We start from the raw sequence: 21,491 nt of genomic DNA on the forward strand, positions 1-21,491 counted from the left end.
CCTTGTTGGGCTTCCTACCTCAAGTCTTAAGCCCCAGTCTTCCACATAGCTGCAAGATTGACTCATAGCTACAAGACTGACATTCCTAAAACAGAAGTCTAACCATGTTCCTCCTCTACCCAAGAAGTTTCAGTAACTCCCCATTGCCTCCTGGATAAAATATAAATTCCTTATAGAATGGCACCTGCCTGCCTTGCCAGGCTGATTACTTGTTACTCTATTTGCTCTTCTCCGTATAGAACCTTCCATCTCCTGCCTCTGTATATTTGGAATACTCTTCCTCCTTATCTTCACCTGGCTCCCATCAAAGCTTATATCAAAAGACACCTCCTCCAAGAGACCTTACCTTATTTCCTCACTTGTTGGTACACTCACCCCGCCATCCCAAATGTATATAGATATATAGATAATCTGTATTTTCTGTGAACAGTGTTGTGTCCCCACCCTCATGGTCAGTAGAATATAAGTTCTTTTGGGATTTTGTTTCCCTTCAGTTGATTACCTAAATCTTAGCTGTGATGGGCATCCTGGGAGAAAGAAAGGGTCAAGCTTGGGAAAGAGGCCCCAGCTGTTTGGAATCAGGGTGCTAGTCAGCAAATAAAGGATTTGATCTTGGAACTAATATGAACATCTTACTTGGTTTTTGAGACCCAGCTCCAATGCCCCTTCCAGAGGTTTCCTCCCTCTGTTAAATAGAAACAGCTTCAGATATGAAGCTTCTCCTTCATTCCTTACTGTGCTAAAGGCTAGAGAAATTTTAAAAAGTGAAACCAACTTTTTCTGAATCCTCTTTTGTTGATTACACTGGGAACCTATCCAAATCCATTTCCTCCTAGGTTATTTTCATTCATTCATTCAACAAATATTTCTTTTGCCTTCCCTGGAGCTGACAGCTTGATGGAGAGAAGAATGGATTTGGAGGTTGGAGTTGGAAGAAGCCTTAGAGATCATCTGATCCATCTATTTGCCTCATTTTTACAGACCAGGAAAATGGAGAGGGGGTGGGGTGGAGGAGAGGAGGGGTAATAATTGACCAAAATCATAGAGAGCATACATGAAAGAGCCGGGGTTCAAACCCATGTTCTCTCATTCTAAGACCAGTCAGTGGCCATTCCCCTTCAGCTCACTTCTTGGGCTTGAAATCTAGTTCTGATACTTCAGGGAGCTGATGATAGAGGAATAGGGCTGAGAGAAGCTCAGATTCAACTGCAAGTCTCCAGATCAGGATCAGGTCCATTTACTCATTGAAGCCTTCTGAGGACTAAGTCAGAGCAGAAAAAAGTTTTTTTGGTATATGATTTGTATAAGTTTTCTGACCTCCAGTAAATGAAATCTAAGATGATGAAATATCAGATACCCTGTCTTGGCTTCCTTCTTAAGAACAGATTAATACAATCAGAATGTGCAAGAACCTACATCTGAATCCCATCCTGTTACTTACTCTGTCATTTCCCTTCTGTGATTCTCATTGGTTAAAGTTGGACAAGGTAGGAGACTCTTAACTTGGGAACTGTAAACTTGTTTTTTTAGTTTTTTAAATATTACAGGAATGTCACTTCTATTGACTCCAGAGTCTACTGAGAAAACTGGACAATTCTCTTCCTTCAACTTGCAAATACACTGAACACAAAAAATATATTTTGATAACTACATTTCCTTTTAATTGGTTTCCTTTGTAGTCCTATGCATTTTATTTATGCATTTAAAAACAATATCCTGAGAAAGGGTATACATCCATGTGATTCACCAGAGTGCCCAAATGGTCCATGATTGAGAGCCCCTGGTGGTCAAATTATCTGTAAAGATCCATTTCTGCTCCGAATCCTATAATCCTAAAGCTCAGGACCTTCCCCAGACTGCCACATGACAATCTCTGATTTGGAATCTGGTTCTGCCACTTTCTGGGGAATTTCTGATGGGATCTCTGTCTCTTCTATAAATCTACAGAATTACATAGAATCTACAAAGAGTAGTTAGATCCCAAAAGTACTAAAGGAGGAGGGGCTGCCTGGGAAATGAGCAATATCAGTGAGTTGAGTTGACCTTGCTTAGTTGAGGAGAGAGAACCTCTGCTAAACTCAGAGGAGGCATGATAATAATCCAAAAAATATTTCAATAACAGTTTCAGGATTAAAGAATTTTTCTCCTCCAAACTCCAAAAGGCAGCTGGTGTATATATTCCTATATAACAGGAGGAAAGAAGCAAAGAGAAGTGAAATTAGTCTCTCAAGGTCACATTGTTAGCCAGTATCAGATTTACAACCTGAGAGTCATCCTCACATCTTCACTCTCCCTCATCTCCCATATCTAGTTATGTATTGAAACTTGTCATTCCTCCCTGTAATAAATATCTCTTAATCCATCTTCCTCTCCCCACTTATACTACAATGCTCTAGCTAGCTCTTCATCTTTCATCTGGATTCTTGTAATAACCTCCTAATTCAGGAGGTCTGAAAACACTCTCTCTCCTCTCTTCTCTTTCTCCCTCCCTCCCTCCCTCCCTCCTTTGTCAGTATAGTAAAGCCTATGGATCCCTTCTCATAATGACATTTTAAAATCTATAAAATAAAAATGGATGGGATTATGAAGGAAACTAATTACATTGAAATACAATTATTAAAATGATTTTCAAAACAACTCATAGACTTTAGCTTATGAATCCTTATCTAATTAGCCTCCCTATACCACACTAACCTCTTTACAATCATGCCCAGACTTCTGAATGACTTTCTTAAATGCAGTTCTGATCATGGCAACTTCCTACTTCTAAGATAGACACAGATTTCTATTCTTTCACATGGAGTGCCATCTAACCTTTCCATACTTTCTTGATATTATTTCTCTTAATTGATTGTGTGATTGTTTGATTCTTCTCTTTCTGTCACCTTCCCTTTACTACTACCTCTTAGATTCTTTGTCTAATGAATGCATTTTCTCAAGTCATCTTGCTTTTATTGTTTTCATTCAGTTGTAGCCAATTCATCATGACCTCCACTTTGGGGTCTTCTTAGGAAAAATATTGGAATGATTTGCCATTTCATTCTCTAGCTCATTTTACAGACAAGGAAAGGCCAGATTTGAACTCATGAAGATGAGTCTTCCTGATTCCAAGCCCAAGGCTCTATCCATTGTACCAACTCACTGCCCCATCTTGCTTTTACTTATTTGCTTATGTATTGTACAGCTCAGTATGTTTCTTTTGTTGTTGTTGTTTACTTATTTATTTTTTGAATGATACTTTTCAACACTAATCTTTTTGTAAGCTTTTGAGTTCCACATTTTTCTACCTTCCTCCCTTCCCTCCTCTCTCCCCATGAAAGCAAATAATCTTATATAGTGTATATGTACAATCATAGCATTAGCTTCCTAAGGGCAGGTACCCTTTTTTAATTTTTTTTCATATTCTCAGTGCTTAGAAGAATGTCTTGCACATTGTTAAACACTTAATAAGTACTTGTTGAGTTAAATCTAGTCTGCTGAAGAATCCTTCCTAACAATCTTTCCAGAAGTTCATCTACCCTCTGCTTATAGGCAGCAATGGACAGTAAGTCAAGATCTGGGTTCAAATTTCACCTCAGTCACTTACAAGCAATGTGATGTTGGGAAAGTCACTTAATTGCTCAGTGCCTCAATTTCCTCATCAATAAAATGAGGAGGTTATGTTTGAAGGTCCCTGAGATTCTTTTGGGCTCTTCATCTATGATCCTATGACCTAGGCATGAGGAACTCCCTTCCTCCTATCATAGTCCTTTGTACTTTGGGACAGTTCTACTCCATATGCAACTGAAATCTGTCCATCTGCAGCAACCACCTATCACTCCTAGATCTGCTTCCCCTTGCTAAGTAAAATCTTTATAAACTCTCCTCAACTTGAGAGTCCTTGATACCCTTGAAAGCATCAGTCATGTTTGATGGAGAAATCTTCTCTTCTCCAAGCTAAACACTGCCACTTCCACCAAATGACCTTTGCTTGACCTGGTTTTGAATCCATTTTCCAGAACTCAGCCTTCTTTCGATCTCTAGAATAGATTGAAGGGAGAAAGAAGATAATGTCCATCAAGGTAAGGATCACTGCAGTCCTTTCAAGGTCCAGAAATAGTCTCCTTGTAGTCCCATTGACTGTAATTCTGTTATCTAGGAATTTACATTCAACTCAACAGGGATATATTAGTCATTTTTTGTGTTCAGGTTGTTATGGTCAGAGATACCTTGCAATCTAAGATGGGGGCAGCGTAGTACAATGTGAGGAAGACCATAGATATGGGGAAAGGAGAGATTCATTTAAAGAGTTATGAGGAATTTGGGGAAGAAGAAATCATTTCACTTGGATTGTGGGGAGGGGTGTAAGGAAGGAGATCAGAGAAATCTTCAGTGGAAAAGCTGGACCTTGAAAAAAGAAAAGGATTCCAGCAGTTAGAGAGTAGGGCATGGGGAATGATCTACATGAATGAATGGAATCTGGACAAGGAAGTATTGTAGGATCATAGATTTAGGGCCAGGAGGAGGATAACTTGGAATTGCTAGAAACCTTATCATTGATCTAATTCTATGCCTTCCATTGTCCAGATGAGGAAACTGAAACTGAGTGACTTTCCAAGGTCTCGCATCCTCTAAGTGCTGGTTGGGTGATTTGGCTGTATCATAGATATGTGAAGAGAAATGCTGTGAGATAAGGCTAGAATGTAAAGGAGTCAAATTGTAAAAGTATATGAATGCCAGAGTTTGTATTTTTTCCTGTGCATTTTTAAAGTGTGGGCAGCTGGAAAGGTAGTGGGGCTATCAAAAGACTGGATGGTTGGAAGGAAAGACCAGTTTGGTGGGGAAGATGAGTTTAATATGAAACAAATGGAGTTGGAGAATGAAGCTAGCTATCCTACAAGCAGTTGGAAATACAGGACTAAAGTATAATATGAGGAGGGATTAGGTCTGGGAGATGGATTTGCCAGTCAAGAAGAAAGAGGCCAAAGTGAGTTCAGGTAAGAGTAGGGTTAAGGGCACCTAAGTGGTGCAGTAGATAGAGCACTGACCCTGGGAGTCAAGAGGACCTGAGTTCAAATTTGCCCTCAGACACTTAATAATTACCTAGCTATGTGACCTTGGGCAAGTCACTTAACCCCACTGCCTTGCAAAAAAAACAACAAAAAAAAAAGAGTGAGGTTAAGTATGGCAGGAGTCCTTCCTAAAATGATGGTCTGGAGAGGAAATCCCCAGTGACTTTTTCACTCCCAAATAGTAAACAAACAAACAAAACAACCTTAAAGAAAGCCCAGGTGCTTAAGGGACTAAAGGGGAAGGGGAAGAAACTAGAACCTAGTTGGTGGTGAGTTTGGTGGTGCTCTGCCCTCCCCACACCCCACCATCGTTCTTGAGCTCCCTCTGGGCTCCTGCTCCATGCCTTGACCCTCCTCATCCTGAGTTTGTGGCATGAGTGTGCATAATTGATGCCCTCCTGTTGCCCAAGCCAGACCTTTGTTTAGAGAATATTGCTGGAGGCCCTTGAGGTGGTTCCATTAGTGAGGAATCCCTGATGGGCCCCACAGCATGTCTGAGTTTCTGTGTATCCTGCCTGGCAGGTGTGGACAGGATTAGAACACTCCTCAAAGGTTGAACCAGGGGAGGCATGCCAGCTTCCTAAGGGGGTTCTTGAATACCCAGATGGTCTGAGGTCCTGATTACCATTAGGAAAGCAACCAACTCCCTTTATGACCTTAAGCAAATACCTTAACCTCTCTTGGCCTCAGTTTCCTGAGACCATAGGATTTCTACAGTCTGGTCCAATGCACCTCTGCTTCTCTGCCCTTGAGAAGTGATGCGACATACAATAGGTACAGGGAGCTAGAGACCATTTGGTGTTCTCTAAAGTCCCATCCATTTCCAAATATAGAATATTTAAGGTCCTTTCAATTCTTTTTTTAAGTGTTTTTTAAATGACATACAAAGATGGTTTTCAACATTCATTTTTTTGTGATCTTTTGAATTCCATATTTTTCTACCTCCCTCCCCTTTCTTTCCCTCCCCATGGCAGTGAGCAATCTGATATAGGTCATACATAAACAATCATGTTTAACACATTTCCTTATTAGTCATATTGTGAGAGAATAATTAGAACTAAAAGAGGGGGGGGTCCAGGAAAGAGAAAAACACAAGTTTTAAAAAGTGAAAATAGTGTATGCTTTGCTCTGCATAGTTTGTTTTTCCTCTAGATTTGGGCTCCATTCCAATTCTGATACATTATGAGTTTATAGGTGTCCAGGGAATAATCTCTGTTTTGACTGTTTCTGTGGTCTAGATGGCAAGACACCAAACCATAGTCTCCATTCCTGACCCCTGTCCCTGACCTGGTGAGGGAGGGCCACTGATTCCTGAACCTGCAACCTTGCCTTGCCTAGTAGGATTTGGCTTGAGCTGATACCACTGTTTGGTATCTGGACAGGGAGGAAAGTGCCACCCTGCAGGAGGTTCTGCATTACCTAGAAGCTTCAAAGATCTGTGGTCTTAGCCATCCCTAGAGCCCAGGTCTCCCTAAACCAAAACCAGGGCCAAGAATTGCCAAGATAACCTAGGGCAGCAGCTTCTCAATAGGAGAACCCCTGTGATACTGTGGGACAGAAGAAAGAGCATAGTGAATTTAAGAGTCAGAGGTATTGAATTCAAATCCTGTCTCACCACAATTCTTGGCCTCAGTTTCCTCATCTGTAAAATAAGGGAGTTAAACCAGAGGGCAAGGGAAGGAAAGAAGCACACAAATGGAATATTGAACCTGAAAGTCCTCATTCTAGGCCAAGCAGAAATGAAGCACCTTTACTCTGCCATCTAAAGGGAAACAACAAGATTTAAAACCTGGAAGCTGAGAGACAGAAGGAAATAGCAGCCTGAAAAATCTTTCTATTTCTGGCCACTCAGGGGAGATAAAAATAGCTCTTTTCTCCTGGCAGGAGCCCCTGATCTCTACTTGCAGCTCTTGCTTTCTTCCCGAGGCTGGGCTCTGGACTCTCTTGCCCTGGGGCTGGGCCCTAGGCCCTAGCTCTTTCTCCCTGGGGCTGGGCATTGGGCCCTGGGCTAAGCTCTGGATTCTTTTGACTGGAGCTGGGCCCAGGACACTCTATGTCTATCTGAATGTCTGTCTGTCTGTCTGTCTGTCTGTCTGTCTGTCTCTCTCTCTCTCTCTCTCTCTCTGTGTGTGTGTGTGTGTGTGTGTGTGTGTGTGTGTGTGTGTGATTCTTTCTCTGAGGCGGGACTCAGGGTTTTGAGCTGAGGTCTGGCAGCTCTCACCCTGGAGCTTGGTTGGTCATAGGCCCTATGTTCTTATCTCTCTTGCCCAGGGCTGTGCTCTGAGTCTCTGGGCTAGACTCTGGACTCTCATCCTAAGGCTGGAATTTGGATTTGGGGCTGGGTTCTGGGTTCTTTTAGCCTAGATCTGAGCTCTGACTCTTTTCCTGGGCTCAGGGCTCAGGGCAGGGCAATACTCTCTCTCTCTCTCTCTCTCTCTCTCTCTCTCTCTCTCTCTCTCTCTCTCCTTTGAGCTCTGGGCCTGTTGCACTATTCAAAGCTAACCCCCAAGGGTTCAGGTTTCCCCCACATACCTACCTAACCTGAGCCAGACCTCCTACTCAAGTTCAAATATGCTATTCAATTTGAGGGCTCTGGTGCCAGAATAGGGGACAGGAGCTAGATAAAGCCCAAGGACCTAATGTTGAAGCTCCTGCTGACAACAGGAGAGTAATGAATGAATGTTCTTTGAAAGCTAGTCCTTCCACCAAGAGACATGGGTAGACAGAGGCCCCAAGTCTAGCAGAGGCTAAGGCCTAGTGGGCTCTGCTGAAGCCTCATTGCAAATTGCAATCGAGACATTAAAATCAGGCCAGAAAGGAACTGGTTGAAGGAATTTAGACTGATTTTTCTGCTGGAAAGAAACTTGGGAGTGAAGGGGCAGTGCTCAGGGTGAGCACTCTTGGGACAATTGACTGTATTTGAGAATTTGAAGAGTTGTTATTTGAAAGAGAAATTAGGTTTGTTCTTCCTGACCTCAGAGAGGCAGAACAAGGAGCAGTGAGGAAAGGAGGCAAGGCAGATCTTGGTTTGATGTAAGGGGAAATTTTCCAGCAATCAGCTGGACCAAAGGAGGATGGGCTGCTGCAGGAGATCCTGGAGTCCCCCCTCACTGGTGATCTTTAAGTGGAGGCTAAATGGAGAGAGAAGGGAATAAGTGTTTATTAAACTAAAGAAATAGTAATAAAGGCAAGAATTTATGTAGTTGCCTATTATGTACTAATTACATCAGGCCCAGTGCTAAGGAAGCACTTTACAATTCTTACCTCATTTGATCCTCACAGCAATCCTGGGAAGCCAGTGCTTTTATTAGTCTCATTTTACAGATGAAGAAACTGAGGCAGAGAGAAGTGAATTAATTCTGCCTTGTATTTGGTCCTTCTTTTGCAGAAAAATGAGTGGCTGTGTCTGAATTGCCAAACACAGAGGCTGCTGGAAGGAAGCCTTGGTGACCCAGCCCCCGTGCCCCTGCCTACCCCAAAGCAGACACCAACAAGTTCGCCACGACACCAAGCCTCCCCATCCCCTCAGAAGCAGAAAGGACCACCTGCACCGGGGCCAGGGCAGCCCACAGGACCCCCCCATACTTCTCCTAGCCTACAGACCAAGCACCTCAGGGCATCTGAATCCAGTAAGCCCCCAAGTGGCCCCCAGGAGAAGAAACCCAGCGGCCCAGCCGAAGCCAAACAAGTGCCGAAGCCATCCCCTCTGCCAATCACAGTCACAGAGGCCCCAAAGACAAAGGATGGGCCTAAAAAGGCTGAGCCACCTTTAGCCGACAGCAAGGTCATTTCCATCACTGAGGCACCAAGAGGGAGTGAGCATGAGGTCAGTTTCCTTTCTCTAGTCCCAAAATGAGGAGGGGGTCTCAGGGTGAATCACAGGGAGTATTTCCACATCAGCCATTTATTTCCCCCAAGTTGGTGTTACAGCTAAAGGAACCAGAAAGCTCAGAGAGCTTGAGAATCATAGAATTTAGAGCTGGAAGAACCCTGATTGACAAGCCTTCCAGTTCCCTCATTTTATATGGGAAAATTGAGAACCAGGAAGGGAAAGGACCTGTTTAACATCACCCCAGATTTTAATTGTTTCAGGTCTCCCCACAAAAAGTGAACAACAGGGGTAGCTAGGTGGCACAGTGGATAGTAAAGGTGGCCCTAGAGTCAGGAGTACCTGAGTTCAAATCTGGCCTCAGACACTTATTAATAACCTAGCTGCATGGCCTTGCCTTGCAAAAACCTTTAAAAAAAAAGTGAACAGCTCCCACTTTGCTTCTCCTTTGTAATAACTTCTGTTTCCATTGCAGGACCCAAGCAAGCCTTATTCCCAGGACCTGTCCCGGAGTCCCCAGAGCCTCAGTGATACTGGCTACTCCTCTGATGGGATCTCCAGCTCCCAAAGTGAGATCACTGGGCTTGTACAGCAGGAGGAGGAGCAGTTAAACACCGCTGGGGTGGTGAAGCCCAGCCCGCCAAGCCCCTCAGAACTCAACAAACTTGAAAGCAGCATGCGGCCTCTCCTGGAGGCCCAGGGTGCACCCCCTGGGGAGCAAGCCAAGGCCCGTTCCCAGCTGCGGGAGGAACCAAAGCAGAGACAGAGGCCACGATCTCTTTCCATCACACCTGAGGCTTTTGACTCTGATGAGGAGCTGGAAGACATCCTGGAAGAAGATGAAGATTCTCTTGAGTGGGAGAACCAGAGAGAGGCCAGGGATACGGCCGAATCTTCAGATGACTTTGGCAGCAAGCTCCGCCATGACTACGTGGAAGACAGCAGTGAGGGGGGGCTCTCTCCCCTCCCAACACGGTCAACAGGCAGAGATGCAGAAGGCCCCGATGAAGACTTTATGAGGAGGCAGATTTTGGAGATGAGTGCTGAGGAGGACAACCTGGAGGAGGAGGATGCCGAATATGACCGGGCTAAGTATAGCTTGAGGAAAACCAGCTCTAAGCCGGGATCAGAGCAGAGCCAGGAGCCCGCTCCGCCCAAGAGGCGGCTGCCCCACAATGCCACCACTGGCTATGAGGAAGAGCTGAAGGACATGGGGGCTCCTGAGCCCGAAGACGTGGCAGCCCTCCAGGGGGGTCTGCGCCGCTTCAAGACCATCGAGCTCAACCAAACCAACAACTACAGTCGAGAGATGGAGATTGGTCAAGAGACAGACATCAGCCTGGACAGGGAGCCTGAACTGGAGATGGAGAGCTTGACTGGCTCCCCCGAAGACCGCTCCAGAGGAGAGTATTCTTCCACGCTGCCTGCCACTACCCCCAGCTATACCTCTGGGACCTCTCCCACATCCCTGTCCTCCCTTGAAGAAGATAGTGACAGCAGCCCCAGCCGCCGGCAGAGACTAGAAGAGGTCAAGCAGCAAAGGAAGGCCCGACACCGCTCCCATGGACCCCTGCTCCCCACCATTGAGGACTCCTCAGAGGAAGAGGAGATGCGCGAGGAAGAGGAGCTGCTCCGAGAGCAGGAGAAGATGCGGGAGGTAGAGCAGCAGCGCATCCGCAGCACAGCCCGGAAAACCAAGCGGGATAAAGAAGAACTCAGGGCCCAGCGGAGGCGAGAGAGGTCCAAGACCCCTCCCAGCAATCTGTCCCCCATCGAGGATGCCTCGCCCACCGAAGAACTGCGCCAGGCAGCTGAGATGGAAGAGCTGCATCGCTCATCCTGCTCCGAGTACTCCCCATCCCCCTCTCTCGACTCTGAGGCTGAGAGCTTCGAGATAGGCCCCTCCAAACTCTACAAGTCTGGGAGTGAATACAATCTGCCTACCTTCATGTCCCTCTACTCCCCAACGGAGAAGACCTCTAGCAGCACCAGCAAGCCATTGAAAAGTGCCGAGGAGGCCTATGAAGAGATGATGAGGAAGGCTGAGCTACTCCAGAAGCAGCAAGGGCAGCAGGTCCAGTCCCGGGCCACTGACCGAGGCCAGGGCAGCTTTGAATACCAGTACATTGAAGACTATGACTACGTGTCCAGTCAGCTGAGCTCTTCCCAGCCCACCTACGAGCCTGAGGTTGCAGACGCAGGAGCTGTGTATGAGGAGATCCTCCAGACATCCCAGAGCATAGCCAGGATGCACCAGGCCTCCTCCCGAGACCTGGCTTTCCAGGATGAGAAGAAGGATCGAGGAGATGCTTACCAGGAGAAACAGTTTCTGAATGCAGAGAGTGCTTACAATGAGTTGATGAGGCAGAACGGTGGTCCCCTCACCCCTGGCACCAGCCCCACCCAACTTGCAGCCCCCATGTCCTTCTCCTCAGATGGTGGGGGGAGCCGTGTTATTCCCGATGTGCGAGTCACCCAGCATTTTGCAAAAGAACCTCAGGATGCCCTCAAGGTTCTCAGCTCCCCTGCTTCCCCCAGCTCTGCTCTTAAAGGAGTGACCACTCCTTTCACTTACAGCAAAGGGACCACTTCAGTCACCACTGTATCTTCCAGTGTGGCCCCCAGACCTCGCCTTTACACAGCTGCTACATCACCTGCTGCCCCAGAGCCTCCACTCCCCACCATGGCAAGCTATGGCTCCCAGACTGAAGAGATGCCCCAGGCTCAGATTCTCCCTGACACCTGTGGGCCACCTATAAGAGAGAGGCTTCAAAGCGTGAGTGATGGCAAGACCAGCATTCCTCTGTCATCAAAAAGCTATCCTAGCTTAAAGAGTACAAGCCCACCCCTGTCCCCAACCTCTCCGATAGAAGGCTTTTCTTCTGCAATTGGCAGAATGGGGCCCAAGTCTACTGCAGAATTCTCAACACAGACCCACAGCCCACTTCTCCCCTCAGACATCCCCAGGAGCCCCGTGTCCTCCACCCCGTCCTCCATGGTCGCTCAGGGTACTCAGACGCCACACCGCTCTGGCTCCCCCCGCCTCACCAGGCAGCAGTCTTCTCAAGAATCTCCTTTTATGGTCATCACTTTGGCCTCCGATGCGGCCAGCCAAACTAAATTGGTCAATGCAAGTTCTTCCACCTCACCGGCATCATCTCCAACCAGACACCAACCTACCATTCACAGTTACAGTCAGTCTGTCCAAGTCAATGGAGCACAGTTCCAACAGGAACAGATGTTGCACAGTTTCTCCAAGGGTGAGAGAACCCCAACTTCGAGTGCCATCATCCCTGCCAAGGGGCATGTGAGCCCAGCCATGGATGACGCAGCTGCTCTCTATGGCTGGGGCTCCCTGCCTGCCGAGAACATCTCCCTGTGCAGAATCTCATCAGTCCCTGGAACATCCCGAGTGGAACCAGGGCCCAAACCACCCACTAGCTCTGCGGTCGACCTCCGGACCGCAATGAAATCCACCCCAATCATTATCACCGACCGAGGCATGGACCTGACTTCTCTGGCTGCCGAGGCCAGGAAATACTGTCTCACCTTAGACCCATCTCCAGGACGGCAGTCCACCACAGTGCAGCCTCTCATCATCAACCTCAATGCCCAGGAGCACACCCACACCTTCATCGGCACCTCCACCACTGTCAGCATCACTGTGGCTTCCTCCATGCTTGTATCTCAGCCAAAGCAACCTGTGATCTATGGGGACCCATTCCAGAACCGATTGGACTTTGGACAAGGGACAGGAAGTCCTGTGTGTCTAGCTCAGGTCAAACATGTGGAGCAGGCTGTGCAGACAGGTCCTTACCAAGGAGGGCCCCGTGGAAAGCCCAAAGAAGCTGGCAGTCCCCAGCAAACCAAATTTGCCCGGTATAACCTGCCCAATCAGATGGCACCTTTGGTTAAAAAAGACATCCTTGTCACTCAGATGAATGCCACACAGAATGTCAGTGTTAAGGCATACCCCGCAGAGCCAAGCATTGATGCATATCGGGGCACACCTGCTGAACTCAAAGCTCACAGCATGCCCCCACACCTCGGAGGTAAGAAACCTCACATGATGATGGTGCAGATGGATGACATGACAGCTGGTGCAGTGACCAAGCTGGTCAAAGAAGAGCCCGCTAATGCTTTGGACCTCACCGGCATCAAGCCAGAGAGTCAAGTGGCTTGTTGTGACGTGGTCTACAAATTCCCCTTCAGCAGCACTTGTACTGGAACATTCCACCCCTCCTCGAAGATGCCAGAGAAAAATGTGGTGGATGCAGGCCAGCCTGGCCAGAGCAGCCTTCCCTTCTATGGGCCCCGGGAGCAGGAGCTTCCTGAGCCAGCTCCATACAGGGAGCAGGCCACAGTGGGCCCCAGGCTCTTTGAGGAGCAGAAGCTGTATTCCCATGGCCTCATGGGAAGGCTTTACTCCTCCATGTCTGACACCAACCTGGCCGAGGCCGGGCTCAATTATTACCCACACAAGAGCGACCAGTTCTTCCACCCCCCTGGGGGAGACTCAGCAATGGACCTCACCACCATGAAGCACTCCTACAGCATTGGCTTCGATGGCCGCTATCTGGCCCAGGGCCTGCAATATGGCTCCTTCACAGACCTGAGACAGCCCCCAGACCTGATGGGCCACCCACTCCCCATGAGGCGGTACAGCTCAGCATCCAACATCTACTCCGATTATAGGTACTCTCCCCGTGGAGACCTGTCAGGCTTCCAAGAATCTAGTCTGGCTCAGTATAGTGCGACCACAGCCCGAGAGATCAGCCGGATGTGTGCCGCCCTCAACTCCATGGACCAGTATGGAGGGCGACACAGCAGCAGCCCTGAGCTCTTGCAGTATGGCCCCAGGCCTGGGCCCGGAGCCAGCGCACAGCAGGGCCTGGCAGCCATCAAACCCAACATGATGGTGAACCCCAACTTCCCCGAAGGCCGTCAGAGCTTTGGGAAGTTAGCCCAGTACGGCCCTGCCACTGGACAGGCAGGAGGGGCCATCAGGCAGCTTTTCCCTTCCACGGCAACTGTGCGAGCAGCCGATGGGATGATTTATTCTACCATCAACACGCCAATTGCCTCAACTCTCCCCATCACTACCCAGCCAGCATCGGTGCTTCGGCCTATGGTTCGAGGCCTCTACAGACCCTATGGCCCGGGAAGCATTACCCCGGTGCCTCTTGCTAGTCTGACACGAGTACCAGTCGTTGCCCCCCGGGTTCCCCTCGTGCCTCAGGGGCTGTATAGATATCCACCCCCGAACAGATTCCCAGCCATCACAACGGCACCTGCAATCGATGGCCCCTTGTACCTGGGGAAGGCGGGCCCAGCCACCAGTGTGACCGGGAGCAGCATGCCCCCTGGACCTGCCGGGAAGCCAGTGGCGGCAGCAGTAGCCGGAGGTCTACAGCGCCCGGAGCAGCCCCTGGGAGGCCCTCGGGAAGAGCCCCCAGTGGCAGCCTCCGTGGGTCCCAAAGAGGCAGGCCCAGCCCCGGCCCACCTGCCTGGCCCAAAGCAGCCGGGAGACGCACCCTCAGCGCCCATCCTGGGCAAGGCAGGGGGTGCTGAGAAGGAAGAGAAGGAAGAAGAGAGGCAGAGGAAGCAGCAAGAGCATCTGCTGCAGATGGAGCGGGAGCGTGTGGAGCTGGAGAAGCTGCGGCAGCTGCGGCTTCACGAGGAGCTGGAGCGTGAGCGCGTGGAGCTGCAGAGGCACCGGGAGAAGGAGCAGATGCTTGTGCAGAGGGAGATCCAGGAGTTGCAGACCATCAAGCATCAGGTCCTGCAGCAGCAGCAGGAGGAGCGCCAAGCCCAGTTCGCCTTGCAGAGGGAGCAGCTGGCCCAGCAGCGCCTACAACTGGAACAGATCCAGCAACTGCAGCAGCAACTGCAGCAGCAGCTGGAGGAGCAGAAGAGGCAGAAGGCCCCCTTCCCCCCAGTGGGTGATCCCTCTGGGAGGCTGCCTCCCCAGGGCGTCACAGAGATAGCCCTGGAAATGCAGCGCACCGTAGCCCCCAATGGCCAGTACTGGCCTCCCATCAACCAGGCCTTCATGGCCCCCTCAGCTGTAGGTATGGAGGGGCCGGGGCAGCCAAGAGAGCCGGGGCCCCCCAGACCCCTCCCCAACTCGGCCTCGGACATGTCTCTGCAGACAGAGGAGCACTGGGAGGCTGGCAGGGGCCTCAAGAAGAGGCACTCAATGCCCCGCCTCCGGGATGCCTATGAGGTGGAGGAGACCCACGAGACACCCTACGTGGTCAAGAAGATCACTGATAGCAGTGTGCAGACTGATGACGAGGACGGGGAAGAGCGCTACTTCATGTCCCGGCGCCGCCGGACACGACGGAGCACCGACTGCAGCGTCCAGACAGACGATGAGGACAATGCCGACTGGGAGCAGCCCGTCCGCCGCCGCCGCAGTCGCTTCTCACGCCACTCGGACTCAACTTCAGACAGCAAGCACGACTCCTCCGCCTCCTCACCCAGGAGCAAGTCAAGTGTGGGCATCCAAACCATCAGTGACTGCTCAGTGCAGACAGAGCCCGATCAGCTGCTGAGGGTCTCGCCTTCCATTCATATCACCACTCCAGACCCCAAAGTGGAGATTATCAAATACATTTCGGCCCCAGAGAAGACTCAGAAAGGAGAGAGCCTGGCATGCCAGACAGAGCCGGAGGCCCAGGCCCAGGGGATAGTGGTACCCCAACTCACAGGGCCAGCAGCCATCACTCCCTACACCCCCAGCATTCAGATTGTCACCACGGGTCCCTTGGAGCCCAGGCAGCAGGGGCTTGGGAAGAAGAAGCCAGACCCCCTAGAGATTGGTTACCAGACTCATTTGCCTACTGAGTCCCTTTCCCAGCTCGTAACCCGTCAGCCACCCAAGTCTCCTCAGGTTCTCTATTCACCGGTCTCTCCCTTATCCCCACACCGGCTCCTGGAATCCTCCTTTGCTTCCAGTGAGAGATTGAACAAGGCCCACGTAACACCCCAGAAGCATTTCACTGCCGACAGCGCCCAGCGCCAACAGACTGTGCCTCGCCCCATGAAAACCATGCAGAGGTCCCTGTCGGACCCCAAGCCCATCAGCCCCACTGCCGAAGAGTCAGCCAAAGAGAGGTTCTCCCTCTATCAGCAACAGGTCCTCCAGGGTAGTCAGGTAAGGGAGACACCTGGTGGGGTGGTGAGGGAAGAGGAATTCCTATCCACCCAAAGAATGCTCTGGGACCAAGAGAAATGGGGGAGGGGGCTAGAGTATCTTATCCTGGCCCTTTCAAGAAAATAGGGGAAGCCAGTGATATTTCCTTGGGTAATGGAGAAGGAGACATGGTAGGAGCTCAGAAGTATAGGGTCCTGACTCTCTTTACTGTGTGTCTCATCTAGAAGACATATGAGGTCCCACATGAAAGGAGGATTTGTTTAGAGGAGGAAACTTCCAAATAGAGAGATACAAAGTGATTCCTCATCTGATTTCCTGGAGACTGATGGCCTTCTCTGGGAATGTAAACTTATACAGACCTACAGATGCATAAGTTTGGCAACATTTTGTTGGACAGAAACAATACTCCTCTATATGGTTTAGTGGAAAAAATACTAAACTTTAAGTTAACAGACCTGGATTCAATTTCCATTTCTGATACTCATAAATCAAATGACTCCCAGGTCTTTTTTCCTCCCTGAATCTCAGTTTTCTCATCTCTTTATTGAGGAAGATAATAAATGCAACACCTGCCTTATGGGATTATGGGGAAAGTACTTTGGAAACCTTAAAAACTATATACATATTATTAAAATGATTATAATAATTTATTGTTTTTAATACATTATCAAAAGCTTGCTTAAAATTCTTCAATAACTCCCTATTGCAAACTAAAGTCCATTCCTTAAACATTAACTTTCAAGTTCATTTACATTCTAGTGCCAACCTGATCTCTTCTTGCTCCCCTCTGAACTCTAGACTGTAGATCATATACTCATAGGATGAAAGGATCACATATCTAAAGCTAGAAAGGACCTTAGAAATAATCTCCATCAGATAAGGAAACAGGCCAAGATGAATTAAGGGATTCATCCATATTGTAAAGCCAGAATTCAAATCTTTGCCCTCTGATGTCCTTGTTTCAGGACAGCTTGTTATCTCTCCTATTGACCCAACCTAGTCATTGCTTCCCAAAACAATGCTTTCTTGCCTTTCTTCCTGTACTCAGTTGAAATCCTATTCATTCTGGAAGACCAAGATCAAATGCCACTTCCATCATGATTCTCCTAATTTAAATCAATAAATATTTCTTGGAGTGACTCCCATCTTCATGACCCTATGGTTGGTATTGAGGGTAAATTAAAAGATTAAAAACTAATAGTCCCCATCCTCAAGATATAATAGGGTAGGAAGGAAGACTGAGACATATATAAATAAATATGAGATTAAATAGAATGTTAAGATGGACAAATGAGACTTAAAAAATATTATGCTTGAAAACAGTTTAAAGAGGTAGGAGCAGTACAGCTGCAGGGATTGGGAAAGGCTTCATGAAAGAGGTGATATTTAGGTTGATACTTCAAGGAAGAGAATGGTCTCAGCAGAAATGGAGAAGCATGGAAGATAAATGACCTACACAAATGCATAGAGGCAGAAGATGGAAGATGTCAGGAGATTGCTGGTGACCTGGTTTGTCTAAAATATTGAACATGTGAAAATGCTGTAAAGGTAGGTTCTAGATGGCAGAGGGTCCAAAATGCCAAGAAGTTGGTATCTTGCCACATATGCCCTGAGTTTTTATCTGGGTAAAAACCTGGCCAGACCATATGAAAGACATAGTGGAGAAAATAGAGACTCAGGACAGGGAGACCAGTTAAAAGACTATTTTAACAGTTCAGGTAAGAGGAAATGAGAACCTGAACTATGGTGATGGTATCCCAAAGGGAGAAGAGTCGACAAGTACAAGAAAGATTGCAAAGGCAGAATTGTCAGGGCTTAGGATGAAAGAAGATAAAGAAGGGGGGGAGTCAAAGATAGCTCCAAGATTTTCAAGCCTGAGGAGACAGAAAATTAAATAATTTTGCCATCAACACAGAGGAAAGTTAGGAGGAAAGTCAGATAAAGATGACAAGTTCTTTTGGTGACTTGTTGGGTTTAAACTATTGGCAGGAGAGTAGATAGACTTGTCCAACAGGCAGAATTAAAGATGTCTGCAGAAATATAATGACTAATTATGATCCTAAAGAAGAGATAGTGAAACACATTTCCCCCATCTCTACTCTTTTGAAGAAATGAGGGACCATGGGAATGGGATATAATGCAAAGGATATCTTACTTTTTTATACATTATTGAGTTTTATGGAACTTTTCTTCTTCCTTAATAATTCCTACCTTCATGAGAGTTGTTTTCCTGGGATGACAAGAGAGGGAAATATAGGTGATGATCATAATATAATTTTATATTTAAAATAAGTAGAGCTTGGGGGGAAAAAGAGAAGTTTGACCTGTAAATAAAAATTTGGAAGTCATCTGCACAGAGGTGATAATCAAAGCTGTGAGTGTTGACTAATTCATCAAGGGAGATGATAGAGAGAGTCATGCCAAAGATAGTCACACCAAAGGAAGAGAAGAAGATTAACCAAGACATGAAAGGAGACTAAGAAGGGGTCAGCCAAGTAGGAAAATCAAGAGAAAACAGTGCCACAGAAGCCCAGGGAGGAGAGGATAACAAGAGATTGGACCAAAGTATCCAATGCTACAAAAGGTCAAAAAAATAAATGAGATCTGAAAAAAAGATCCATTGGATTTCTGGATTTTTAAAAAAAATTTATCTTCTTTTTCTTTTATGTCATATTTTCATTTCTCAATATTTCTTTTCTTCCTCTTCTATGCAGTAAGTCATCCCTTGGAACAGAAATTTTGGAAAAAAAGAAAAAAACAATTCAGCAAAACTAACCAACTTGTCAGTGGTATATCAGCAGTCTGGGTAATATAATAATAGCTAGCACTTATATAGAGTGCTTTAAGATTTGCAAAGCACTTTATAAATATTCTTTCACCCTCCATCTACCTCCCATAACCTTGGGAAGTAGATTATATTATTATTCCTATTTTACAAGGAGGGATGAAATGATTTTTCCAGTGTCTCATAGCTAATAAGCATGTTAGGTGGCTTTTGAACTCAGGTTCATGACTCTAGACCAGTACTCTATCCACTGCACCACCCAACTGCCTCTAATATTTCATAGTCATACACCCCACTCATTCCCAGGTTCTGCAGAGAAGTAAGGGAAATACATTTCCTCTTCTCTTGCCTATTATGTCATAATTCCACAGCATTGCCTTTTTTTGTCACTATTTCAGTACTTTCTGATTGATTGACTTTGGAAGTTCAGGAGTCTTTTGACTTAGAGAGAGAAGTTTCAGTAGAGGAATAAGGGAAGCCAGATTACAGGAACTGAACAGGTGCTGAGGAAGTAGAGGGAGGAGGTGTTGATGATTCTTTTTTGAAGTTTCACAGGAAGAGAGCAAGAGGATGATCGTGTGATAGATTTGGCAGAGCCAAAGGAAGGGTTTTTGGTCATCATCACTGTTGTTGTTTGGAATTGGGAAGACCTAAGCAAATTTGTAGGGAGAGAAGAATTTAGTAAAAAAAAAAAAGAGAGAGAGAGACTGAAGATGAATAAGACAGATTCCCTTTCTTAGGACAAGCAAGATCCCAAAAGAGACAAAAGGATATGGGATCAAGCCCAATAACTGGGACTTGACTCCAGATACACTAATAATAATTTAATAGTAATAATAAATGTTAATACCATTCATTAATATTTTTATTTTGATCTGTACCTGTGGTTTAATTGTTGCAAGGAACTCCTGATACAGAAATTCCTTTAATAATTCTTTTAATAATATATAAATCTAAAAAGGATCTCTTGATTTTTTCAGCCTGGGCAGTTCCTGGTGAGGGAACAACCTTATACTGACCCAAATCACTCTTTTCTCTCACATAGAGAAATCCTAAAGAGTGACCTGAGACACAGAGAAGTCTATCAGCTAATAAGCATCAGAGACAAGGCACAAACCCAGGTCATCTTAGTTCCAACCTAGCACCTAGTATATCCACTATACTAAGTGTTTTTACCCCTGGGGTACCCATACCCCTTGATATATTTCAGTGAGCTTGGATGGGGGAAAAGCACATCCTTATTTTCACTAATCACTATCAGAAACTTAACATTTCCTTGAGTTATTAAAAATATGATTCTGAGTAGGAGTCCATAGACTCACCAGATTATCAAAGGAATCTGTGGCATGAAACAAATGAAGGATCCCTGCCCTGCACCATTCTGCCTCTAATAATATATTCCCTTTAAAAACAGATTTTAAAACTTAGGAGTTGCCATCAAGCTCATTTGCAGATGCCATCTTTTCCCTTTTGGCAAAATTGGGAAATTTCTTCTTCTCCAAATCAAATGAGATAATATTTGTTTAAAGGGTTTAGCACCATGTTTGGCAAAGAGTAGTTGTTATGCAAATACTTCTTTCCTTTCTTCTCTTCTCTTCTCCAATTTTATGGTACTTGTCTCATTCTCCTTGATCTTCCAAAGACCACTTGCCTCAGCTCAGCAGTCTCATCTACCACTTCTTTCAGCACCCTGGACTTAATGACTTGAATTTATAGGGGTTATCTAGGTACCCTATTACTCTCCTCATTTCTCTTGGGTTTCAATTTCCTATTAACCATTTTTGTTGTATCCTTTCCAAGCCAAAGATCATTTTTCTTGGGAGAAAAAACAGAAATAGAGTTCTGTCTTTTCTTCATCCTGCTATCATTCTCTTATCTACCCTACCAATGGCCCTGTTCCATTCTTTGATCCTCCTCCTGTCCTGGAAGGAAGAATGGGAGGAATTCCTTTTTCTTTTTCTTTTTCTCATACTTAATATTTTTAACTAGTCTCTTCTCATACTTAACTTTAGTACCTTAGTAGGGACGCTATTCTTACTGAACTGTGCTATGCTTTAGAGTCATTCTTCATCATGCATCTTAAAAGAGTAGTTGATTAGAGAGCTTCCTGTGCATCCACATCCTTATCTTGGGACAGCTTCATCTTTTCTTTGCCTTTGGAACTGTTTCTGTTTCAGTGTTTAATATATTATTTTCTAGAGCTTCCCATTTGGGGAAACCTTTATCCTTAACCTAGATAGTTTGTCCTCCTTTACTTATATGTGAACCTTGATAATCTCTCACCTCTAGCTTGTTGTACTAAGTTCCTGAATTGTGTTCTATTTTATTCCTTTCAGTCTTTTCCCCAGACTGCTGCCAATCTATCTCATTGCCTGATTCAGACATTCCATCCCTCTATCTATCACAATTCTAGACCCACAAATGTGCATTTTCTAGGCTTTTTATTTACAAGGAGAAAAGAATATATCAATTCTGAAATCCCAGGATATGAAAATTGGAAATGTGTATAAAATATTCTACTTAGCCAAGATTGGAGAGGGCCCAAGCTTGCTAAACTTTTCTCTCGCTCATGTTTCCTAACCTAGCTAGTCCCATGATTCCCTAAGCCTGGAAAGCATGCCTCTACCCTAGATCCAGAAGAGAGAGCCCAGATAACTCCTGCTCCTA

The 21,491-nt window shown here is 46.4% G+C and overlaps 1 protein-coding gene across 1 annotated transcript in view; it reads left to right on the forward strand.

Moving 5' to 3' along the window:
- Positions 1-21,491, forward strand: part of BSN (bassoon presynaptic cytomatrix protein) — a 112,847-nt gene that overhangs the window by 80,903 nt on the left and 10,453 nt on the right. Inside the window, exons 3-4 of the mRNA XM_074197949.1 lie at positions 8,440-8,877; positions 9,356-16,039. Of these exons, the coding sequence (XP_074054050.1) occupies positions 8,440-8,877; positions 9,356-16,039 (7,122 nt within the window). The remainder of the gene's footprint in view (positions 1-8,439; positions 8,878-9,355; positions 16,040-21,491) is intronic.

This window comes from Macrotis lagotis, chromosome 8 (genome assembly GCF_037893015.1).
Source record: "Macrotis lagotis isolate mMagLag1 chromosome 8, bilby.v1.9.chrom.fasta, whole genome shotgun sequence".
Taxonomy (NCBI): domain Eukaryota; kingdom Metazoa; phylum Chordata; class Mammalia; order Peramelemorphia; family Peramelidae; genus Macrotis; species Macrotis lagotis.